Source organism: Sesamum indicum, linkage group LG5 (genome assembly GCF_026168435.1).
Source record: "Sesamum indicum cultivar Baizhima isolate 11 linkage group LG5, ASM2616843v1, whole genome shotgun sequence".
NCBI classification, from domain to species: Eukaryota; Viridiplantae; Streptophyta; class Magnoliopsida; order Lamiales; family Pedaliaceae; genus Sesamum; species Sesamum indicum.
The window spans coordinates 16,936,424-16,963,354 of NC_142661.1; the positions used below are offsets into that span (position 1 = coordinate 16,936,424).

Here is a 26,931-nt window from a genome sequence, read left to right on the forward strand (position 1 = left end):
TAATATTTCACTTTTATACTTAATTTAATTAATGTTTTTCTCAAAGCAAAATTATCTATTTATGTAATTTTAAATCCTAATAGTGTGATTATTTTTTTATTTTTATTATAGTATGAAAAATAACTTTATAGTTTTTGATATTTTATTTATTCAAATACTTTAGAATTTATTTTCAAAATAAAATGAAATATTTATAAAAATTTAAAATATTTTATAAAATGTAGAAAGTTAAGGAATGTTTTAAATAAGCTTAGCCGGACAACCTCGTACTGGGTGCGGTCCAGAAACCCGATAGCATAGACCCAGCAACATAAACGGACACACCCGCTCAAAATAAAAGATGAAAGCGAGCGCAATTTCACCCAACAGTGATTGCTCTCCCTCCACTCTCTCTCTCTCTCGCTCGCTCGCTTGCGGTCTTTCTTCTTCATAACCTCCCTCCTTAGAGGGTTTATTTCCTTTTTTTGCCTTCAGTTTTTGATTTATTTTTTGTATTCCTTTACTATTATGCGTTGTTGTGTCTGAAAATTCCGATTTTCATTTGCATCCATATAGTTAACATTGTGTTGTACGGGAAAAGAAGATGATGCAGCAGCAGAGGTTGAAGCAGCAGCAAGCACTGATGCAGCAATCGCTTTACCATCCGGGTCTTCTAGCACCTCCTCAGGTTCATTTTTCCTTTTATTTTCATTCTTTAATTTGTTACGTGTTCTGTGTGTTTGTTCCTTGGTTGTTGTTTTTAAGGATATTTTAGTTAATTTGGTTGTTACGCATTGCGAAATTTATGTTTTATTAATTGTTTCAGGCATTAGCGTTTTCTTTTTTCCCCATTGTTTAGTCACTTGAAGGAATGCAGATGAATTTGGAGAGTGTAAATTTGAGCAGTTAAACTCATAACTACTGGAGCTCATTCTTGATAGAGTTTGATCAAAATGCGTGGATGAAATGATTGACTATTGCATTTCATCTGAACTTGTTCAATTCCGGCGGAGACTATAGGGAATGAAAAGAAATGATTTTGATCTTGGTTTGTTTCTCAACCAAGAAGTTGCATGTATAATTATTTTCCTCTGCAGTTGCTTCTTTTTTTTTTTTTTTGGTTTTAATAGTTTTGAAGGTTATTCATGTGTCTGTGGCTTGGCTTTGATGAGTTGCGTGCTGCAATAACTTTTCTAATTTCAGTTTCCGACAAGAGCCGGACCTAATTGTTTTAAAGTGCTTTGTCGTAGTTTGGTGAGTTGCACCTATTTTTCGCCTTAAAATATGTGGAAAGTTGTTCATTATTGAGGTAGTTTTTGTCTTTGGTGAAGTGGCTCACGTTTCCCTTCAGGGAGATGCTTCCTTAGAGAACTTATTGATGTAGTGGGTACTCCTTCTTTACTTACATGTAGAAGTATTCGTTCAATGGATAGAATTTTAAGAATTTGGTGCCGTTCATGTCAAATGCATTAAATGTAGCTGGTGCTTTTATTGTTAATGCAATGGGGGAATTGAATCTTATTCTCACTTCCGATTAAGCAAGTTGTGAGTTGATCTCAAAACAATGTCAAATTAGAAAATACCGTGAGGAAGGTACTTCATTAGCTGGAGTCGACTTTCTGAAAGGGATATTAGACTATTGATACTCGTAGTTTACTGGCCGTAGGAGTACATGTCCAACTACCTAACTGAATCAGTAGGGTCACTGGGTGTTTATAGATACACAATTTAAGACTCTATTCGAGTTCGAACTTCTCACTTGCTGTGCAACCAGTTCATTACTGTTTTGGTTTATGGATTTATGGTTTTGAATGAACCTCACTATGGGTTTGGTGGTTTAAGCTAGACAATAATAAATAGTAACATCTGTTGCATTGAATCTATCATGAGACTGTCTTCAAGAGTAACTTATATATTGTACTTCAGTCTCTTGAAAGACAATTATAGTATTTTTATCTATATTCTTACGAAAATATTATTAAACATGCAGATAGAGCCTATCTTAAGTGGAAACTTGCCTCCTGGATTTGATTCAAGTTCTTGCCGCAGTGTGTGAGTTCTTTGTGAACATTCACCTTTCTTTATGCATTTACTTATTCCACTTTGCTTTTCCATTTCCAAATAAATACCTTCTTTTAGTGTTTGTTGACAATGTTGTCTCGATTGTTTTGTGAGTCTGTGGTATCTTCACTGTAAAACTATGTTGACATGCTTGATATAGATCCCTAAAGCAAATTTTGAAAATATATGTAGAAAAAATATTGAAATATCTTCCAAATATTTACTGCAATAATGATGGTCGGTCTCTGACTCTGATGCTAGGTTATGGAGAGGTAAAATGAGACACCACATCCAACTGTACCTCCTCTGTAGTTCCGGACAATATAGATAGTTATGATCTAATTCAGAAACCACAGTAGTTAATGGTTTATTGTGGTGGTTATTGAGAGACGTAATGAGAGATCAAATACCTGTACAGTCTAGATTGGTACCTGTTCCTTATAATATGGATGCGGATCAACCATTTCGTCTGAAAAAAAAAAGGCATATTATCCTATTCGGCTTTTGTTTCTTTTCATCTCTAACTTAGATTATTGTTTGTCTATGCATTTCTAAACCATGAACTTTCCTAGTTGAGTTGATTGTCCGGGATGCATGATATCATTTGCATGCGTTATTTTGTCAGTTTATACTTTGTCAAGTTTTAATATGTACAACTTTATCTGATGCATTGCAGCTATGTTGGCAATATTCACCCACAAGTTACAGAACTTCTTCTTCAAGAGGTTTTCTCTAGTGCTGGTCCTCTTGAAGGTTGCAAGCTTATTCGAAAAGACAAGGTGTGTTTTGATCCTTAATGTCTCTTGGTTTGCTGGTTTATGAAATTAGTTGTTCCTATCCTAAATGCTTGGAGAATTCTTTGCTTTTTCCCTATGGATTGATATTACCTGGATCCTTTAACTCCTATGCTTAGTCTCTTTTTGACACCACCTCAGTTCTAATGTTTGCTCTGATATACATTAGAATTAGATAAAGAAAACTTAACTGAAGTTGAATGGTAAATTATGTTACCAAGGAAGCACAGCTAAAAAGTATCATCTATATATGATGCTCAGGAATCACCACAACACCTAGAGAGGTTCTCATGGTAACTGAATTACCATATGATGTGGGAAAAACTGGCTCCATTCTTTTAGCTTTTAATAGGATGTAACTGACATCTATTTGAGTCTCTCCAAATTAAGTTATCATTTGGCAAGGAACAGAGAAATGCAAATGATAGGTTCTATCAAAGTTTACCTCTTAATCATTAAGTCAATTGATTTAATATTTCATTAGTTTATGTTTGAATTTCTATTGTTAATTCTTTTGAAGGAAAATAGTCTTTCTTAAATTGGTGAGTAAATTTGGCTTCTGGTTGTAATGAATGGTATCCTCCTTTGAAATGCAGTCATCGTATGGTTTTGTGGACTACTTTGATCGTCAATCAGCTGCCCTTTCTATTTTGACCCTTAATGGGAGGAATTTGTGAGTAGAAATTGTGGTGAAATTTTGGTATTCAAGTATTTTGTATTTTGTCTAATATGTAGTTTGCAGGTTTGGACAGCCTATAAAAGTTAACTGGGCATATGCTGGTATTCAGAGGGAGGCCACATCAAGTACTTAGATATATCTGGAATTTCTTTTAATCTATTCTTGTTCCTCTTTCACAACAGTTAGTGGATTTAAGTTTTGATATTCTATGCAAACTAAACCTGGCTGTGCAGCACATTTCAACATTTTCGTCGGTGATCTTAGCCCAGAGGTTACGGATGCTACCTTATTTGCATGCTTCTCTATGTATCCTACTTGCTCGTAAGTCCAATTTCATTATTTCTTCATTGGAGCTGAGGTTCCAAGACTTTCAGACCAAATAGTAATACTGAGAACTGCACAAAATCCATCTTTGTATTATTACAGAGATGCAAGGGTCATGTGGGATCAGAAGACTGGCCGTTCCAGGGGTTTCGGTTTTGTATCTTTCCGCAATAAGCTGGTGTGCAGATGTTGGTTTTATTTTTTCCTTTCAATTTGTAAAGGTATTCAGTAATTGTTTTCCTTGGGTGTTGTTCAGGATGCTCAAAGTGCAATTAATGATATGAATGGTGAGAATACTTCTACTTTTTGTTTCTTTCTTCTATTCTTGTCATGTCAGTTATTAGGCTGGGACATTGTGCTTGATCCACTCTCTTGCTTATTCCCCTATACTTAATTTCTTTCTGTTTTCTCTATTTTCATTTCTATTGGTTTCCAATGGTAAGGGTGAGAGCAGAAGCCTTCTTCTGGAGAAAATATTATGTGCATGGTTTCTGTTCATCAAGTTTACTTATCCATAAAAGGAAATAAAAAAGTCGATTTTATGTGATTGCTGAACCAAAAAGACTTTTATGAAAAAATTTCTCTTAGACATTGAAATTCCTGTTCAAAAGCTTATAATTAATGTTGACCACCTTTTCCAGTTATGATATCAATTTGTCACTTTCATGAGAATACGAGACTTTTACTTTCACAGTGGGGAAGAGTTATGGTTTTTCTGTGACAAATAATACAAGAACGTGATGGAAGGTTGGTTTTGTTGAGTGCAGATTGAACTTAAAACATTATGATGAACTTTGGTGACCTAGTATAAATATTTTTGTACCTTTGCCTGCAGACTTAAATATCAAATCTGTATAACATGGATCACAAATAGTCCTGCCTTCTTTGACAATTTTTTCATTGCAGTTCGTTTAGCATATTCATAGTGTATCTATAAAGTCTTTGCTCGTTTATTGCATTGGTAAATGGTTCATACAGCTTGGTTACATTTTTAGTGACCGCAGCTTGGAGGGTGATGTTTTTTTCCAAATTCAACTACAAGCTGTACCGTTGATGCTTTGGGTTTTAATGGATTCTTAAATTACAGGGAAGTGGCTTGGAACAAGGCAAATTCGTTGCAATTGGGCTACAAAAGGTGCTGGTTTAGGCGATGACCAGCAGAGTTCCGATTCAAAAAACATTGTGGAATTAACAAACGGATCATCAGGTTTGTTCTTCTACTGCACTTGTCCTTGCTGTAAATCTGGCTCTGTATGTTGTTCAATGTCTTCTAATACGAAGGTGATTTGTTTACATGAAGAGATTGAACATCTGCAAGATTAATGGTATTTAGTTAGTGATACACTATTTGCAGCAGATATGTAACTTTGCTATATGTCATGGACTTTTCCTCATAAATTGTATTGCAGAGGATGGTCAAGAAAAGAGGAAAGAAGATGGTCCAGAAAATAATCCGCAGTATACTACCGTCTATGTTGGCAATCTTGCCCCTGAAGTTAGTATAGACTGAACCTAATCTTATAAGTTGTTGCATCATAAATGCGATTAAACCAACAATCTGGACTATTGCAATTAAAATAGAGTGAGGTGTATAAGTTTTTATTTTGGGAAACAATCAGCTTGAAGTTGCCAGCAGCTCTGTATTGTTAAACAAATTTAGGCATCTACTAATGGATGCATGCTTGTCAGTATCATTTATGTCTTACAATTAGATTATATTTTGTTCTATTAAGAAAGAGAACTGCAGTTTGCTTCTGTTGTAGACATTAAGCAGCATGACTCATTCTTTGCATTTCTTAATCTATATTTTCTTCTATATAGCAATAATAATTTTTCTTGCCTTATCTGGTCTTTTTCTTCCGATATTTTACCCTCCATTAGGTTATGCTTTCGGGATTAGGGGTTGGGAGGTAGGATTGAGGACTCTGTTTTGTTCGTATGGTTCACACTTATATTATTGCAGGTCACATTAGTTGATCTCCATCGTCATTTCCATGCACTTGGAGCTGGAACAATTGAAGATGTCCGTATTCAACGAGACAAAGGATTTGGCTTCATAAGGTACAGCAGCCATGCTGAAGCAGCTCATGCCATCAAGATCGGAAATGCCCGAATCTTTTTTGGCAAACCAATTAAGGTACAGGTGCAATTTAAGTAGCAATATCTTGTTTCTCTGTAAATCTGATTGGATTAAGCTAAATATCAGCTTTGTGGCATGGGCCGCACGGCATATCTAAGACAGACTCCTACAAAAGAAAGCTGATACCTATTGTTCTCTCCTTCAGCATACCTGTCAATCACATATGATAAACTGAGTCTAGGCACTTTCACTTCTGCTTGTTGTGATATATCACTCAAGATGCAACTATGATAGCCATGTTGTGCCTTGTATTTCTGAGTTGTATTTTTGTGCTGTGGTTTATAACTTGGTATCTGGTAGGATGGTTTATCATTGACCTACTCAAGTCGAATAAGCTGATGCTATATTATATACAAATGACAATTTCTCGTTCCAAGCGAGTGTTATCAAAGTTTAATTATTCCGTGGTTTAAAGAGGCTTAATCCTCATTGTATTTATAGGTGACTTGGACCAAAGTTTTTCCATATTTTGTTTGTATTTCTTCAATGTTCTTTAGCACCTCTTTTGTCGTATTATGTATGTCTAATTTATATTCTGTTTTATACTACGACGGCCGATCTAACCAATAGATGTTTATTCCGTAGTGCTCATGGGGTAGTAAGCCTACTCCCCCAGGAACCAGTTCTGCCCCTTTACCTCCACCAGCCGCAGCTCATATGCCAGGTTTGTCAGCCGCTGATCTTGCTGCATATGGAAGGCAGCTTGCTTTGAGTAAACTTGGTGCTCAACCTCTTATATATCCACAAGGTCAGCGTCTTGGTACTGCTACTCAGGCAATATATGATGGTGGATTTTCGAGCATCACCACAAGCCAGCCACCTATGTATTACCAGTAATATAGAAACTCAGTGCTGCTTTGCAGGCTGGGATTAAGTTTTATCTTTTCTTCATCTGTTACTGCATTTGTTTTCTGTTCCTTTTACTATGTCCCCTCTGTAGTTCCCGCTTGTATGGGAAATAGCTTGTGTCATAGTTTTTCAACTGGGGAGTATGAAAATGACAATGACTTACCTACTGCAGTTCTGTAAATGGATGAGCGAAATTCTGTTTGTGGAGGTTCCTATGTGCCTTCCAACCAGAACGCTGGTATCATTATGAAGTTCTTTAATTTTCTTGCAACTTATCGTTTCTCGATGGTCCTAAACTTTCTACCCTTGGTAGAATGCTATTATCATTGTGTCGTTGTTAATGTGTGTGTTACCCCCATTGTAGTTGAGTATCAGTTTGAATTTTCTATTTCAAAATCTTATTACGGACATACTCTACCATTAGATCTTGTTGGGTTTCAGGGAGTGATGGAGGAAAGTGAATGAGAAGTTTCTTGCATTTTTGTAATCCTACATAAATTCCTGTTTTCTCACGGATTACTAATACCATCATTCAATTGCTAAAGCACCTGGCAGTGATAAGACTCGGCATTACATCAAATAGACCCATCCCCCATTATGTTTTTTTAAACTTAATATTGATGGTTCGGCCAAGGTAAGTTCATTGCAGAGTTCATGAGCTTCATTGGCACTTTGACTAACAACAGTGTTGAAATTGCAGGGATTTTGGAAGGGACTTCAATTGGCTTGAGAACTCCAAATTGATAATCTTATTATCGAAACTGATTCAATGCTTCTTTTTCATCTCTTCAATAGGAACCTGGCCCCTGCCCATCCAATCAGACTGCGGCGAACCTACCGTAGGACTGTTAGTAGATCTTGACTGATTTTAGATCAGTCCTCTCGCAGCAGTGTTACAGAGAGGGAACAAACCAGCTGACCTTTTGGCCTTGACAGACTATTACGATACCTGCACACCTTCTTTTATCCCTTGGTCAGGGAAGATATGTTTTGTTCTTCTGTTAGATTGGTTAACTCCTCCACTTGTAACAAGACTATTCGGCTTATACAAATTTCGTTTCGGTATTGTTAAAAAAAAAAAAAAAAAACAAACACCCCATGACATGTAAACCACATTTAATGTTATATGTTTACCTGCTCATGTAACATGAAATCACCCATCATCCTCTATGCAAATTTTGTGAACTACTACAATGATGATCAAGGTTCACACTCATCATTGAAGCTGTCATGAGAGAGAGAGAGAGAGAGAGACAAAAAGGGTAGCTCCATTGACGAGCTGTTTCCCATATGTATAACGGTGTAATAATCCGGAGTATACATATATATATATGTACTCTACTCATACTAGTATGTTGATGGCATGGCTAGCTAATCGCTACCCATGTATGTTCAGACTAAATTGCCAGAATTCCGACGGTGAAGTTCTGGCCGTTAGCGTAAGGCGAGGAGGAGACATCGACCGGCCTGGAGGCTTCTGAGCTGCACTTCTCTTTGCGCTCATCCATAACTATTTGCCTGTATCTGCACTCTGTGCTGCAGAATGCTTTCTCTCCCCTGCAAATTTCCATGTACAAAACTATCATCAGCATCAACACTTTCCCTTACAATCACATGTCCACTTTTTCTTAATCCTCAAGAACTATATTTCCAAGAAAGGGCAAATTCCAATATACCTGTACATGTATATGTCTTCGCCTTGGAGCTTCTTCTGGCACATACCGCATGAGCTGAGAAAATCGGCAGCCAGAACTCCGGTGGCCTCCCCAAATCTTGGCGGAGCTATGTGAAAAACGCTGGCCCGGGTACTCTTCATGCTGCTACTTATCCTAAAAGGGCTCCTTTCATCACCTTTTTTGGCATCAAAGTACACCTTCGTGTATGACTTGTTTGGGACATGGCAGGTCACAATAGTATACTCCTCCCAACTCTGCCTCTCTACCTCCTCCAAGTTTTCTTTATATCCAGATGACTTCTTTGGTGAAATGACCGGAATCGGGTTGGATCGGCTCAAATTTCGACTGAATAACGCCTTATTAGCCGGAACATCACCCCGACCATCGCCCGACTTCTCGAGGGCCGCCACGATGCCTAATCCCACCCCACCAAGATCAAAACTTTTAAGCCCTCTTGGAGATTGAGTCTTGGCCTCAAGGTGACTTCTTGGGCTAGTTGTGACGTGGACACCCCTAGGCCGACAACCGGAAACCAATGATCCCGTGAGCATACCGATCACCGGCGTCGATTTTTTTCCCAACATGGTCAGTTAAACCTCCTTCTTTCTTATTCACTAATACAAAGATATCGTATGGCTTGGACAGACCTCAGAACTTGATTCTTGATTTAAGAGGCCTCCCTACTTATGTTTGATGGGAGTTGTTAGACTTAGCCCATGGTTTGGTTTGAACATATGACAACTATATAGTTGTATTTGATGGGATTCAATAGAGCAAAGTTGCATAATTGAACCACTTTATTCTATTATTAAAATTGATTCCAAAGTCTTTTGTTTCTCTTCCAAAAAATGTCAGTTGTCAGTGGGGGGACAATATTTTAAGTAACGTCCATGTCCAATGATTGGGACCCGATCCAAGATCGGGGCCCCACTTCGCCGTTGTCTGACTCAGCCCGAGATTCCGGTGAAGTGACGTCGCCGGAGATGGGGGTACGTGGCGTTTGATCAGAGGGCCAGAATTATCACGTCGGGTGTGTGTGGGCCCCTTGATTGCTTCGATTCTTCTGGACTATTCAGACTGCGGTGGGCCCTGTGAAAGTGATCTACGGTGCCCCTGAATTGTCACTCACAGGGTTCTAGTGTTGTGTCCGCAATTACGAATTTACCCCCCGTGTGTGCATGTTCTACTTTTTACCAAATCTTTTAACTCTTTAAAGATATTATTCCGTTCCTTTTATGAGAGTTTGTTTTTTCTTTTTTTAAATTTTTAAAGAGATTTATAACTTTTTTGAACTAATGTCGACTTTTTATATCAAAAGAGTGCTTTTATTTTATTCTAATTTGTGATTGTAAAAGATGTGATAAGAATAAATAAAGATGCCCGGAGTTGGTATAAACATTTATATTATTTAAATATAAGAGGTAAATCACAATGAGTTTTATCAAATTTTGACATATTTATAAATATTTTTCGTTATTTGATAAATTATAAATATTTTCTGATATTAACAGTCATCCAACAATTAGTCATTTCATAGTCTTTGTTAAGTTTTCATCCATATTTTCTGTAGTTAACTGATCGAAATGCTTTTATAAACCATAAATTATAATTTAGCTTATTTTTTAAAAAAATTATGGACTAAGTGGATAATTTGTTACAATCTTTAAAATTTTGCATCCCCCTCATCCGATTTTTTACTATTATAAACCTGCATCCAGTGATTATATAATTTTATCAAATATCAGGTAGTGTAGATTATATTTTAAATAATCTCTGAAGAACTTGCTTTAATTTACTCTTACATGACAATTTCAATTCATTGAAGATCATTGAATTATAAAATAAAATAAATTACCACGGACTCTCCTGAAGTTTGTTATAATTATAAATATTTTTTAAAATTACAAATGTCTTAACAAATACTCCTTGTGACAGCTCATTATAGAGGATATTTATTATGATATTTATAATTTTTTAAATAATAAAAGAGTATTTATAATTAAGACAAATTTTAAAAAAAAAAACATTGCCATTTATTCTTAGAAACTATGTGTAATGATAACCGAACCTTCTTGTTTCAGATTGTCAGGATCAATGTAGCCACCTCACCCTTCAACCCATGAATCTCCTAGGGGCCAATTGGTACGAAAGAATAATTATTAAGAAACATTAGAAAAAAATAATTGTTGGTTATAATTTTAATAGTTATGTATTAATCGTGGCAAATATTTTTTATTGACCACAATTAAATAAAAACGATATAAAATATAGATTTTCTATCAAGAAAAAATTATTTACCATAGTTAAGAGCCATAATAAATGTTTTAGCCACCTCGCAAATACCATGGCCAACAACCGTTGTATGGCCGTGGTCAATAACTATTTGCAACAGCTATTATGTTTTTCACCATGACAATTAACCATGATTAAATATTGCATTTTTTGTAGTGAAAGAAACGAATGAATTTATGTATGGAACAATGAAAAAATAAATTATATTTGAACATCGTTCATATAAAATTTTTTGCGTGAGTGGTGAGCTTGAGATCTTACAATTGAGAAATCTTGAGTTCCGAGTCCTACAAATGTACGTGTTTAGTCTACTTTTAATAGTAATATGTGTATATTATTTCTTTATTTGCTGTGAAGTTGTTAATTGATTTGAAAATATTGTTGCATTATTTAAAAAAATTAATCGTTCATATTTTATTAAATATGTCGAATTCAATAGTATAATAGTAGTAGTATTGTCATAAATTGCTAATAAAACGTTACGAGCAATTTATAAACATCCCATATGTTATTAAAAAGAATATATATAAAAAAAGTTATTTATTTAGTTAAGAATTAATTTATTGATTAAAGATAGTGACAAAAGTTTACATAAATACCCACACTATACCTGTAATTTGCAAATGAGACGAGTGTTTGTGTATTTGAATGTAACGTTTTCGTGTAATTTTACACTATATATAGAAATGGCAAAAGGGTAATTTTGTTGTGGGTTTGGCGGCAATTGAATGGAGTAGGGCATAGGGATGGGGAGTGTTGTGTCTTTAGGTAGCACATATGATGAATGGTGATGGAGGCGTTGTTGCTATCTGGGGCCCCACCACCACGCCACCTCTAGTTTAGGGTTAGGCCACTGTTCTTCTTTTATTTACATCTGGAGCCCCTCAAATTTCTATTATTCATCTTATTACCAATTCCCACAGTAATCGTTAATTTTTCTAGCTATTGAAACACACTTAGTGTGTGCATAATTTAAATTTTTTTATATTTATTTAATTAAATAATCATATTATTAATTGATTAATATTAGTAAAATAAATTAGTTTTAAATGTGTATAAATAAAAAAATAAATAATAAAAGAAATAAGTATAATTGAGTGTATTTTAATTGACTTACATTCTGTCGATCGTGGTAGTTATTTTACGGGCCTCACCTTTAATAAATAGTATAATAAATAATGTTTCTCTGTTTTATTTTCATTCCTCTCATATTAAAAATATCGAATTAATTTTTATAGCTTTTGAGCAAAATAACATTATTAGAAATTATAAAATTAATAGTTCATAATTTATTATATGTCAAAATTACAGCATTCAATCAGAAATAAGTTAGAAGTTAATGTATTTTCTCTGAAAAGTGAGATGAAATTTTTGAAAAATTATAATTAATTTTGAGAACATTAACAGATGTGCAATCGGAAATAATTATTACTCATTTATTGTAAGTCAAATAAATATTTCTCTGACCAATTACTTTTATACATTTGAACACGCTAATGCATATGAAATATGTTATGTCTTTTATATTTTTTTATAATAAAAAAATAATTAAGCCTTATAAAATTATAAATTGTCAAATACAAAATATAGAATAAGGGTAAATTACAAAAGACTTTCGTATAGTTTATCATAATTATAAATACTTTATCATCGTTTAAAAGATTATGAATACCCTGTAAAGTTAACAACTGTCTAACAAATACTCTTTATATTGAGTTGTTACGATGGAATATTTATTAAACATCTTAATTTTAGAGGTATATTTATAATTTTTTAAATAATAAACAAAAATTTATAAAGGAAGGCCGTTATACTTTCGAAAACTTATAACTCAACCAAACATCTTACGACACCAGATCTAATCACACGACTAATTTAATAATTTTGAACTCAACACAATATAATAATTAAATCATAGTTATTTTCGAGAGCTGAACTGTCTTATATTTCTTGTTTGAATCAACAATCCCATTCATTAAAAGATTAAAAAAACAAATATCATCAGTTGCTCATATAATTACTTCAATTATCAAATAATTGATTTAAAAATATCTTTATATACGTTTATATTTAGGGTAACAGAATGGATTTATTACAACCACCTCTTCTGAAATTTGGTATAATTACGAATCCCCCTCATTATTTGAAAATTTATAAATACATCCTTCAAATAATTATGTAGCCTCAGATATGAAACGGGTATTACTATTTTACTTTTATTGGCTTTTTTTTTTTTATAAAAAAAGTATATTTCAAAAAATTACAAAAATATGGAGTGGGTAAAATAAATAATTTATAAAGTATATTAGTAAAAATATTTTAAAAAATTCAAAAAATATTTAATTATAATTTATATCTAAAAGGGAATTTTGGTCAGTTCAAATGAAAACCGAACGAATGCTAACAGATTAGATTCATTGCTAGATAAAAGTTAAAATCGAGAATAATACAAAGATATTTATAATTATGTCAAATTTCAAATAGAATAATTATCAGATATAATTTATATTTATAAAGTCTAGAGTAGTAGGCGGTAGGACTAAGACATTCATAGAATTCTTCAATTTTTTATTTTATTTTTTATATATTGTTCCCTGACATATCTGATTCCCCAACATATCTGAAGGAATATGCAATTTTAATATTATAAATTTTTTAAATACATGAAAAATTGAGTTGGCATGATGTTGACACCCATTATATAATTCTTTTTTATTTTATAATAATTAATTTATTTTATTAATAAAATAATAATAATAATATAAAATAATGAGTGAAAATGAAATGGCATATGTCGTGTTGCAAAGACCTAATTAAATATCAGTGCTAGTGGTAGTGGCAATGGTGTTAATAATAAGGTCACTTTCCATATATTGACTTTCATTTTAATTTTCCCTATTTTTATATCTTAGACCCCTATTTTATTTCATTTATTTATTTTTATCTAATAAAATACCAACATTTCAATATTGGGAGTTATATTATTTGGGTAGTTGGTATTAATATTTGATAAATTACAACTATTTTTTTAAAGATTTAATATAATTATGAATACATTTTCGTTGTATAAAAATTACAAATATTTCTTGATTTTAACGTCTGTCTAACAACAACAACAACCTCATTCTGTTAGTTTTATTTAGGTTTTTATTCAATTATTATGATGAACTGATCAAACTATCATTTTAAATTATAAATTATTATTTTAAATATTTTTTAGAACATTCTAAAATATTGTTATAGACTGATATGGCTTATGGATTTACTATACACACCCTCAAGTTTTTTTTATATTTTTTTAGAAGAAAAAAGAAATTTAGTATGAGTATAGTAGTAATTTTCACGGCTATCTAGGGGCTATATAATTATTTTTTATTTGAGGAGGCTATTTGTAAGTTTTCAAACAATAAAAAAATATTCGTAATCATACCAAATTATTTCAGAGAAAATAGGTGTAATTTATCGTTAATTTTTAAATATGTGAGATTAAGACAATCAAATAGATACCAGATTCGATACGATAATATATTAATGAGAACAATAGGTATAAGTTTAAGTATTATTATAATTAAATAAAACAAAATCTATGTAAAACAATTCGATGCCCTAACTTCGTGTCGAGTGTGTATTTCTATTTCAGATTAATTCTAAAAAAAAATTCAAAATAAAAATATAATGTCATCCTTATACATGTGAGGTGCGTGTGCGTATGAAAGACCTAATCGAATCAAAATCAGTACGAAAATTTCTTGAAATAAAATGTATTTCCTCATGAGGTAGGTTATAAAATCGACAAATTTGAATATGAAATCTCTTACAGTAGTGTATCATAACTCAGTTACGAGAAGTTGTTTCGGGCCATTTTGCAATTCAATTGGATTGTAACAACGAATTAACCCTAAACGAATACATAGAGCAGTAGGAGACTCTTACGATCATGTGATCGATGAGGGATGTTATGTTATTCATCCTCTCATGCTTTTGATTAGTTTTTAAAAATAAAAAGGCGATTTACTAAGTCTAAGATGATAATAAAGTATTTTCTTTTGATAAAGATTCGTTTCATTATATTATTCTGTATAGTTAAATGTAAAAATTGATTTAATACATTGATAATTTTAAATCACTCAGTATATTAAAAAAAAATAAATAAACAACAACAAATTAATATAGATGTAAGCTATATAGCCACGTCGACGAGACTCGAACCCATAATATTTTAATTGTAAAGTTGATGTTGGCAGATGACAATTAAATAGTTGCACAAGGCCTTTAATACAATAAATATATAACATACCTAACTTGATTAGATTCCAAGAAGATAGAAAAAATAGTTTCATCAATTGATTAGTAGAGTGGTCCCCCAAAATTGGTACAATATATACATAGTAGTTTAGACTTTAGAGAATATGCAATTATGAGATTCCCAAACATTATTTTAAGTGCAAAGGCTATTGCTAACTACATAGGGAAAGTTAGGTGTAAAGAAGGGGACAATTTTATACATAATAATAATAATAATAATAAAAACTTACCTTCTAACTTTTGGCAATAATTACAACGGTCTCTTTTGAAATTAATGTAATTATATGTAAATTTTTTGTGAGTTGGGAAATTACACTTAGTATCACTGATATTTGTTTCTGTCTAATAAATATATTCCTTCATTAGTCAAAATTTACTGAATTTACTGATATTTGTAAAAAATTAAATGAAAATTCATATTTACCCCCAAATGACTTATTATAAGTTAAATACAATTTTGTTTGATCAAATTACCCTTATACATCTTCTATACGCTAATGCAGGTGATGAGATATATCTTCACCTTTACAAGAGTAGTTTGATTAAAAAAAGATATTTGCTTGACCTGCAATAAGTCAGTACTAAGTCAATTTGGAGTAAATATGAACTTTGATTGAATTATTTTTTTATTATATTAGCAAATTAGGTAAAATTTTTACCAATATAAGGATATATTTGTTAGAAAGAACAAATGTTGGGGTACTAAATATAATTTGTTTTTCAAACTATCAAAAATTTATGCATAATTACACTAAATCTCAAGGAAAGACGATGTACTTATCCTAACTTTTATATGTGATCCAAACAAAGCATCTTGTGTTAAAAGAAAAACAAGAAAGTATATTTGAATTTAGGGTAAATTGCATTTTGTAATATGAACTATACTTATTTTTACACTTCGGTATTTAATTTTTTTTTGTGTTAATTTACCATTTCAACTTTGCGAAATTTGCATTTTGCCATATATGACCCCCCTTTTTTTGTTGATTTTTCTGCCGAAAAGCATGACATGCTGTGTATATATGAAAAACACATAACTCTTAAATATCACATGCGCACTGTATGTGATGATTTTTTTTTGACAAAAACTTGACGGAAAAATAGTTATATATGGTAAAATTCAAAATTTTGTAAAGTTGATATGGTAAGTTGACACAAAAAAAAAAAAATTTAGATGCCACAAATGGTCATAGTTTGGATGACAAAATATAATTAACCCTTAAATTTATTATAGGAAAAATTATATTTATATTTCTTAATCTATGAGTTATTTATACAAACAACTGATTTTTTTTTTATATAATTATAAATACCACTCTTAACAACCAAAAAATGGAATAGTTTGTGTAATGATATTGAAGGATTTCCATATCATCTTATCATGACATTGAAAATGATAAGATAACAATTGGAGTCCTTTAACTGCCAATAACTCCTGCTGATGTTTGAGTGTTTATTTAAATAGTAGAAAATATATGTTTTCAATTTTATATAAATTTTTATGTCAAATAAAAATATATTTGAATTAATTAATAAAATTTTATTTTATATTAAATTATAGTATCAAATCGATATATTTTCAAAATACATATAAATAGACATACTTTCACTTTAATTACTATTTCAAAAACTGAAAAGTAAAAATAAAATCACAAACAAACAGGCCTACAGTAGAAATGATTAATATCATGATGCAATAAATATTAAATTTAATTGATTAACTATCATCCAGCTACTGGGTTGTCATTCGAATTTCTTTTTCTTTTTTTAAAGATACCTGAACATAATTATTGTGTATAACCATTGTTGATATCCAGTATTTTAAAACCCTCTTGAATACGTATATAATTACGTGGCAGGATACGAACCATCCAATGTACGTAGCTTGTACCGATGTATGTTTCTGGAGGTAAACTACAAGCTACATACATCATCCAACTCAACGTTTATAGATTACCCACCATCACAACGCGTCTAAACAGCAGGGTTAAGATACAAACACCAATGACCATTGTAAAGACGCTCCGTTTCAAATCCTAATTGTTAAGAGATGAGCAAAATCTAATAAAGCATTAGACATTAGCGATGCATCGCTGGGCAATTTATAGTGCCTGATGGATGTTTGATTGCTGCACCAGCAGATTTTGTTCATGGAGTTCTCCAGCAGTCGGTTTCTATTGTCCATCGAGAGTTCCAAGTGCCTCCTTCAGAAGTCTCTGTGCTTCTTCTCTTCTCCTGATCACCAGTTTTGGAACAAGAATGTTATGCAGTAGAAATCACATTGAAATTTTACTGGCACACATGACGCAACAATGTATCAAAAACAAACTTGTGCTTTTTGGAGAGAGAGAAAGGGGGGAGATTGGCGAAAATCAAATCTTTTCTATCTAGATAATTGACATGTTAAAGCCTGGATCTTTTCTTAGGACTCTCAACCATAATTTGTAAGTAAACATCCATATTTCACATGATACTGAAACACAATGTATAAATCTCATGCGCTACAGAAGATAATGATTCCAAATAAATTGCAAAGCATGGAAAAGGCAACCTCTTAATGTCCTCCACAGCTTGTCTGCGCCGTTGTATCTGGAGTTCTAGGATATGGATCAGTGTTGCTCTGGCCTGAAAAAACAAAGGTACAACGTGATAAAGCAGAAGCCCAAAGCTAAACTGTGGTCCTCCCAAAAAGTCGCAAAAATTTTATGTAACTCAAGATGACCAAGAATTTATGTAACTAAAGATACTTCACCTGGTGAGGACGCAAAGAATTCAGAAGGTGATGTAAGTTCTTGAAAATAAGAGAAATATCTTCTACTCTTCTAGCATATTGAGATGGCCGCTCAACAAGAACATCAGCAAGCTCCAACAAATGTAGTTGCAATTCTCTGTTAAGTGCAGTCAGCTCTTTCTTGATATCTGAAAGAAAAAAGTCTAATCACATGCCAGGACAACATGCTTTCACCTAGGTAAGAATCAATGCAAAACATTTCCCTGAAGGTGTCAAATACTTTTTGCAACATGAAATAGCAATCAACATGAGCGATGCAGATATTTCTGACATTTGAACCACAACCAAGATACATGAAGTTAGAGACAAACTTTTAACCTTTTTATCTTATTTTTATAATAGAAAGTTATATACTTTATTCAATTACAGGCCTGACATCTGAAATAACACGTCCGTTGAACCAATAAAGAAAATGAGAGAGTATTATGAAAACTCGACAGCTGGCACGCAAATAGGAATGGCAGATTGGTAGTCATAAATGGAGGACTGAAATAATATTTCGACGAGTTCTGGGTCTCTGGTGCTGATATAAATCTGATGAGAATGAAAATTAGTGGAGTTAATGCATCATATAACTTTTATTCATAAAATACTTCGAATGAGTTTGGTCAAATTGACACATTTTTTTGACTGACTTATTTTACACTAAGTACCTTTTGCTATAAAACCATCGTACAATCAAAGCTGGTAGAATAACACCTCAATATGGGTCAAAGCACAAAACAAACACCAGGCAAAAGCTGAAAAGAAACAACAAAATGACTGAGTAATTGACATCTAAATGGTTCTTATATCAGGCAAAAGCTGTAGCAAATACACTTTAAAGCAATATATATCTAAAATATACCAATATTTGGCCCTTTTGGGTACAATTGACGAACACCCTGCTCTTCTAGACCTGGAAGCACATCATCAGTCTACAAGATGGGTAAAAACACAAGGTCAGACCAAAGACTAAATCTCTCATCCTCCTTTGCTGTTGTAAATAAGCAATAGCACACTACAAACTCTAGCTCAAATAATTCAGGCAAGTATGATATATGGGATTTGTATTCAAGTGTCTATGCTGAGAGTTTATGGGCATGAAATGCTAAGTCAAAAATTCTTAGCGATCAAGTAAAATAAACATCAGAAGTTTTATATACCACTAAGTTTCCAGAAGTAGATAGTTGAAAAGAACACATGCAGTGGTATAAATTTCTATTGGCAACTTCCCCGAACATTCTAACCCTGATAAGCTATAATACATCGGCTTTAGATGCTTTTAGATGAGGGCCATCTTTAAATTCTTAGTAACACAAAATAGAGAGTAAAACATGGACATGGCACAGATTCCAGGATCTCATGACTGTGGTCGATCACAATTTGTACCATGAGTTTTATCCATTCTACTGGGAATATATGGCAATGCCACTAAGCATGATTACTGCTTAACATCCCAAAATAATATTCCCATTCCCTACTAGACAAAACTTCTATGAATAAGCAGAGCAGAGCCAAATACTTATCTTCAGGAAGAATTACTGATTAGCAGCAGAAGAGCACATTAGTTCTGATTAAAAGGGGCATCAGGTCAAAACGAAAGATATTCCTAACGAAATTTCGAAAGCTTCTTCACTATAACATGATCAATAATGGTCAACGGTAATAACAATACTATCAGATGTTCTCATAATGACAATCATCAGAAAAGCTCAACAGTGGTTGTAGGCCATGCTTATTGACACACGGAAACATGAAAGGTGATTATCAGGCCACCAAGTGGTTAGAGAACAAGGACCAGGTGCCTCAACAGAATTGCATGCTCACTGATAGTATGTTAATCTAACAAACTACTGCAGCAATGTATTCCATTATCCTGGCAAGAGAGTACATGATTGTCACCCCTATTTGCAATAAGGATTTTATAAAATTAACTAACGAGAGACAAAAGGAAGGACTCAACTCATACAAGTTTGGGGCCAACCATGACGTTTAGAAGGAACACTACAGATCAAGGATACTTATATATTAACTTAATCCTGATGCAGATTTCCATCATAAATAAATGATCCAACCATTTGCAATCTCTTCATTCCATGATATCAACCAAACTGATTGTTCAAACCATTGGTTCCGGATGCCTCCCATTTTCTCAGTCAAATTTCATATACCTTCACAAAAAAAGTCCCTAAAGCTTATTAGAAAGACTAGACTTTAGGATTCAACTGATCTTTCGTGGAGAGCACAGTACTTATACTCTTTGCAGAAGCATGATTTGCTCCAGACTGCAATTGGGACCAAACAACAACCACACATGGCAAGCAAATTGCATATGTCATGTTATGAGTACACAATTAATCCAAGGCGAACATTATTGCCCTTGCCATATGAGTAATTGGGTTCAAGAAAGAACAATAGGGACAAGAACTTTCTAATGCAAACGGAATAACACGCTGTCGTGCATTTTGCTCTTTACTCCTGCTCATATCAATCCTCAAATTCCCATTTCCAAAGGGCAGCCCAACACCCGGTACAAGAAAAAGAACACTTGAAGCAATATCACATTAGGAAACCCAGAAGAGAAACAACTTCAGTAGTTCACAATTCTCATAAGTCAAGTAGCAATAAATATTCCAATACCAAATGCACAACATATCCTACCGTATAATTTGCTCCATAGAGGACGTAAGGGCCTTCGATAGGCGGTGGGGGTGCAGGTGCGGAATCGGGGTCCTTCGAGTACTCTTTGTACAGCCTGTAGTAAGGCGGCGGCGGTGGGTAAGTCGCCGTTGCCATGGGAATAGAACGATTTGCAAATTGATAATAGTATATGTCCCTATTTATAAGTGGTGGTGTCGCCGCCGCGGCAGGTCGTGGTGGTGGATCGGTTTATTCTGAGAGTTGCGACTTGCGAGCGAAGGAAGTAGAGAAGGATCTCTCTGGTTATTTTACGGCAGTCTCATCCGGTTCCAGTTAAGTCGAGGAAAGGTGAGTGCGATTTCTCATGTCGCGTTCCCTTTCCATGTTATATTATAACCAGCGTCTTTCTCATAGTCTTATATTAAAAATGAAATATAATTACGATTTTCTTTAACTATTTCAATATATCGAAATTGGGAAATAATTTAAATTAATATGATTGAAATTAAAGAAAATAAAAAGCGGAGAGAGAAAAAAAAACGAAAAAAAATCTTATATAAGAGAGAAGAGAGAAAAAATATTAAATAAAGTGAAAAGACCGAACAAATACTGTACATCATTTGAATTTCTTTGGGTAAATTGCATAACAATCCCTGTATTTTAGAAAAATAATGCAAAACTCCCTGCGTTATGCTTATAGGTAAAAAAACCCCTGTGTGTTATTTAAGGGGGTAAATTTAGTTATTATATTTAAAACATATTAAAAAAAGATAGTGTTCACTCTTTATTAATAATTAGTAATTTGTGATACACCTTATAAGTGTGCATAGTTTTATAGTAATTACTTAATAAAATTTATCCAAAATGATAAGTTAGTATTAAATTTATAATAAAGTGGTGACAAGAAAAAATGGATACTGACAAAATTAATAATTATCAAAAGATAGTGGAAGAGTTAGATTAATAAATCAAAAAATAAAATAAAATATTAAAAACATATAAAAAAAGACATCAAAAGAATATTCTTCTTTAATATATAGTAGGGATAATTGTGTTCCCCGCCTATGAGATTTAGTGTAATTATATATAAATTTCATGTGGTTTGAGAAATTACATCTAGCACCCCGAGGTTTGCTTTCGTCTAACAAATAAGTCCCTCCATAGTCAAAATTTATTGAATTTATTGATATTAATAAAAAAAATTAAATAAAAATTGTATTTACACAGCTTGACTTATTATTGATTTATTACTGGTCAAATATTTTTTTCCCAAATAAACTACCCTTATAACGGTAAAAGTATACCCCCTCACATGTATTAATGTGTGAAGACGCATGAGGGTAATTTGGTTACAAAAAATTTATTTGACTTGCAATAAATCAGTAATAAGTCAATCAATGGTTAATATATTTTTTTTTTGATTTTTTTATTTATATAGCAAATTCAATGAATTATGACTAATAAAGGAATTTATTTGTTAGACGAAATCAAACTTAAAAAAATACTAAATATAATTTTTCAAACTATAAAGAATTTATATATAATTACGCCAAATCTTATGGGAGAAGAATGTAATTATTGGTCTATAGTATAGATATAGATGCATATTATAGAAAAGGAATTGTGCTAAAATATAAGTAAATAAAGCTCTATACAAAATCTCTTCGATTTCACTAGTGCAAATCAAGAGTGGGCCAACTTTATGAAAATACAGAAGGGTGGACTCCTTTGCAGTGATATGACTGGTTGAGATCTCCCACTTTGATACTGGGTGATTTTATAATTGTAGCCATTGAATTTCTGTGAAAAATATAAAAAAAAAGCCCTATAATTTGGGGTATGTGCAAAATACCACTCCTATAAACCAAAAAAAACAAAAAACTTTTTTTTTTAAATAAAATAATTTATCTTCTTGAAAGAGATGCATTTTACATTATAGGTGACTTATGTATGATTTTAATTAGGATAAATTACAACGACCTACTCTGAAATTTGATATAATTATGAATACCTCTCATCGTTTGAAAATTTACCAACATTTTCCTGATTTTTTTAAAATGAAGCAATTTATTTTCTTGAAAGAGATGCATTTTACATTGTAGGCTACGTATGTACGATTTTAATGGGGTTAAATTACAATGATCTACTATGAAATTTGACATAATTACGAATACTCCATCATTATTTGAAAAATTACCAATACTTTCCTGATTTTAACAGTCGGTCGTCTAATAATTAGCTCAATTCATTAGATTTTTATTCATTTTTTGTGGTGAACTGACCAAAATATCCTTATGGATTAAAAAGTATAACTTTATTTTATTATTTAAAATTTTTAAATTTTTTTATGAACTAAGTGGATATCTTTTTTTATAATTTTTAAATTTTTTTCATCCATCCTGATCGATTTTTTCATAAGTTTTTAAAATACAGTAAGGGTAAAGTTGACAATTACATACCCCCATCCAAGGATTACATAATTTTATCAAACATCAACGAGTATTTGTAAATTTTCAAACAACGAGAAAATATTCATAATTATGATAAACTTCAGAAAAAATTGTTGTAATTTACCTTTTTAATTAATTTTGTGAATTGCACACACATTATTGCAGCATCACTTGGTGTACAACACGTGTTTTATGGAGAGGATCCACGTGCGTAACTGAGAATGATGCCCTTTATATGATGCAAAGACATCCATTATATAACATGAATTTAGTGGATTTATACGATGGAATGAGAAAATAGTGTCATAGAAGATGATTACAAAGACATATCCATAAACATTCACTACACTACCAATATTCTTATTATATAATATGATCATTTTTCATTGCTATTAACGGCACAAATTAATAAGTCCCAAAGTCTCATTTTTCTAATGAAATTGTGAAACTTATAACAATTAAAATAAATAATACTTCGTGCAATAAGTACAATTTGAGTTGCACCCCCCTTAATGGAGGGGCTTTTAGTCCAATCAATCCACAACACGTGTCTTGTTAGGAAAAGGAGGCCTGTCTTAACATTAGAATATTTTGATTCATCTATGTAGATTTTTATAAAATTTTGTGCGAGAAATGAAAAAAAAATGGATTTATAAATTGACTTGAAATTGTAGTAAAGAAATTTTATTTTCAAATTCATATTTATAATTAAAGTAGAAGGAGACGGAAGTCACAGTTTCAAAAAATACGAAAATAATTTATAAAAGAAATATTATAAAAGAAAACGAACAAAAAACGTGCTTTCTAACTGAATATGCCTGGGAAGAATAAATCCAAACATAATGCTTCAATTCTGGTTACTATTTTGTCTCTCAACTATGATATAAAAATACAAGCCTACAACTGCGCGTAGGGACACTGTTTAGTGTTTATCTTACAGTAGACTACAAAACGTGCTTGTTTCACAACGCGACAAAAGGACCACAAATGAAGGCGACAACAGCGTTTTTGCGTGGCTCCACCACTTATAGAATAGCAGTAAAGCACGAGGATCAGCATATCAAAATCGCATTTCAAATCCATGCACCCAAATGACAATATATATATTAGTCATTGCGTCAGGAAGTACTTGTATATTTTTAATCAATACATGTTTAATGGGGTATTTGTTAGAATTTTCAAAAATGATTTTCAATTTCTGATTTCAAAAAATATATTTTTAAAATATTTAGGATACTAATTTTTGTCTATGAAACTGCTATGAAAGAGTAATTTTAAATTAAAAACTAGAAGCACTTTAAAAGGCGCTTCTAGCTATTTTGATTTTTTAATAAATAGATCTAAAATTCTTTTGGACTAATTCACTCTCATCTTAAGAATTTTAATTCAAATTTATCATTTCTAATTCAAAAATTTTCATCGAAAGTTGATGTTAGAATTTTAAATAATTTGAATAATTTAATAGTAATAGATTTATAATTTCACATATTGAATATTTTATATTCTATATTATCTGATATTATTTCAATATTATAAAAAAAATTATAAATTAAATTATAGTGATTAATTACTAAAAAAATATTTTTTTTGGGTAACCATGCAAGTTTTTTTGTTGTGTTATGAATGAATAATTATATTATTTGGTGGGAGTGTTTTTGAATGAACCATTTAATTTTTTTTAATAGTATTCAATATTTTAATGATATAAATGACAAATATTTGAAAAAAAATAAATATGAGATATACTAATTAAAATAAAATTTATTATTTTATAAAAAAATATTAAAATTAATAAAAAGCAAGTGCAAATATTAAGTAAAAATAGTATCTCGTTAACATATGGAAACAAAAATAATTTTAAATCAATTAAACATGTTTCGAGTTTCAACTGCGATTTTTCTCCAAACACAATTAAATTTAGCTTTTTATCTATTTTTATATTTTTTTACAAACACTATCAACTTTTAGTTCTGGTACAATTTTCAATTTTTTCTATAAAAATCACTTCTCTAAAGATAAAAGTTTTTGCAAACGCTTCCTAAAAGCTGATAAAGTGATTAATACATGATACTGGTTAAAAGATTGCATGGACTATTTGAAATAAATAAATAATTATATTTATATAAATATTTAAAAGTATAATTGATACTTTAAATTATGGTATGTAGTAGCACAAACCTCCAGAACTGTCTTTATATATATATATTTATTTATTAATATAGATATTAAAGGAAAGGGTTTATAGAGTTGCAGGCGAAGAATACTAGAACGGTTGTGAGAGTTATTTTAAAATTTTTGAGAAAATAAATTTCACATTTTAAAAGTGGTTTGAGAGTAAACATTTTTAAAATATATTAGAACTATTGATAACTAATTAAATATAATTAAACAAAATCCTCATTTATAATAATATTATTTACTATAATATGACTTTGTAAGTTTTTTCTTTCATTTTCTAATTAAAAATAAAAGAATAGAGTGAGAAGTAAATATACACCCCCCCCCCCCCCCCAACCCAAAGTGCCTCGTTTGGCATGTGGTATAAGGACAACTTCTGGAAGTGTTCTCACTTCTATAATTTATGTATAGGATTTAAGAACGTGCATGATTGTGACAAAAGCGTGCATCTGGACAAATTAAAATCGTGGTGGCTCTATCTGGATAAGATCCAGGGATGTAGATACTGATTTTTTTATTTTTTTGCATAATTGAGTTTGGTGGATAAATTAGCCATTAAATACCTCTTCCCAATATTAGAAAGGGTAAATTATATTTATCGTTTTTCAAATTTGACATAATTATAAATATATTTTTTTTATTTAAAAAAATATAAATACCTATTAAATTTAACTTTCGTTTCACAATGAGCTTATTGTATTTTCATTCGATTTTTATGAATTAATCAAAATATCATTATAGATTATGCATTATAATTATATATATTTTAAAAATATTTTAATAGACTAATGTGTCCTATGAATAATTTATTTTACATACCCTCAAAATTTCTAAAATAGTTTATTTTTAAAAAAATAAAAAATAGTAATTATGACCTTATATTTTAGGGATTACATGATTATTTTTTATTTAATTCTTTAGATATTAAAATAATATTTATAATTATATAATATATATAAAAGCCGTAATTTATCCTATTATAAATTATAGAAGAAAACTAAAAAATATTGAGATGGAGAAATCGCACCTCGCCAGAATGACAACTTTGGTTGTCAAGAATTTTTGAGACTTAAAACACTTCCAATTATGAGTGCGTAAAATTGTTTGTGGGCCATACGTACGAACTTCATTGTTGAGGCATTCATGGCTTTCCTCGAAAGAAGAAAAAGAAAATAATGTAAGAATATTTGTTAAATCATTGAGTTTGTGAGTGAAGAGTCTTTGTATTGTCATGTCACCATCATCTTTCCTCGGAATTTCTTTTTATTTTCCAAATAAAATTATATTTAATATGATAAAATTTAATTCGAATTATATTATCGATATTAATCGAGAGTAGGAATCACATCATTTGGAATAATCACAAAGTATGATTTTCGACATTAATATTAATGAAATATGTTAATCGAGGGAAGTGAATATTACATCAGTTGTGGTAATTGCAAAGCGTGATTTCCGCCATCAATATGAATGAAAAGTATTAATCAAGATACACACATAAAAAAATATATTTATAAATAATTTATAAATATATTGATACTTATATAAGTAGCACATATGTTAAAATTTTTAATATTTCAATGCAATAAAAAAATTATAATAATATTATTGTCTTATATCTATAAAATTAAGATAGTATTATTTGGAATACATATATTTTAATATTTTAAAAATTTTAATCGAACCAATCCCGTCCAATCCAACAAATCACGGTCCAAAATTTTCTTGATAGGATGAGTCTGGATTTTGGCAAAACTATCTCGTTGCCATCCCTAATGACTACAATGTATA

The 26,931-nt window shown here is 31.4% G+C and overlaps 3 protein-coding genes across 5 annotated transcripts; 1 reads left to right on the forward strand and 2 right to left on the reverse strand.

Annotated features, from left to right (window-relative positions):
• Nucleotides 1-261: 261 nt before the first annotated feature.
• LOC105161947 (oligouridylate-binding protein 1) lies at nucleotides 262-7,097 on the forward strand. 3 transcript variants are annotated; one of them, XM_011079826.3, is made up of 13 exons: nucleotides 262-416; nucleotides 556-667; nucleotides 1,970-2,031; nucleotides 2,717-2,819; nucleotides 3,431-3,507; nucleotides 3,577-3,638; nucleotides 3,747-3,834; nucleotides 3,940-4,015; nucleotides 4,094-4,124; nucleotides 4,925-5,044; nucleotides 5,247-5,332; nucleotides 5,801-5,974; nucleotides 6,563-7,097. In XM_011079826.3, the coding sequence occupies exons 2-13, from the start codon at nucleotides 584-586 to the stop codon at nucleotides 6,812-6,814; spliced, it is 1,215 nt and encodes a 404-aa protein (XP_011078128.1). In that variant the 5' UTR covers nucleotides 262-416; nucleotides 556-583; the 3' UTR covers nucleotides 6,815-7,097. The 3 variants fall into 3 exon arrangements, with proteins under 3 accessions (XP_011078128.1, XP_011078129.1, XP_088736734.1); XM_011079827.3 differs by having other exon boundaries at nucleotides 272-449; XM_088880608.1 differs by having other exon boundaries at nucleotides 294-368.
• Nucleotides 7,098-8,078: 981 nt separating this feature from the next.
• Nucleotides 8,079-9,236, reverse strand: LOC105161946 (FCS-Like Zinc finger 13). Its single transcript, XM_011079824.3, has 2 exons — nucleotides 8,503-9,236; nucleotides 8,079-8,383 (listed from the first exon to the last, which is right to left on the reverse strand). Exons 1-2 carry the CDS (start codon nucleotides 9,084-9,086, stop codon nucleotides 8,224-8,226), a joined length of 744 nt encoding a protein of 247 aa, XP_011078126.1. The 5' UTR covers nucleotides 9,087-9,236; the 3' UTR covers nucleotides 8,079-8,223.
• A 7,789-nt stretch (nucleotides 9,237-17,025) lies between these two features.
• LOC105161949 (mediator of RNA polymerase II transcription subunit 7a) lies at nucleotides 17,026-20,816 on the reverse strand. Its single transcript, XM_011079828.3, has 5 exons — nucleotides 20,534-20,816; nucleotides 18,738-18,807; nucleotides 17,852-18,018; nucleotides 17,651-17,724; nucleotides 17,026-17,334 (listed from the first exon to the last, which is right to left on the reverse strand). The coding sequence occupies exons 1-5, from the start codon at nucleotides 20,666-20,668 to the stop codon at nucleotides 17,274-17,276; spliced, it is 507 nt and encodes a 168-aa protein (XP_011078130.1). The 5' UTR covers nucleotides 20,669-20,816; the 3' UTR covers nucleotides 17,026-17,273.
• Nucleotides 20,817-26,931: the final 6,115 nt, after the last annotated feature.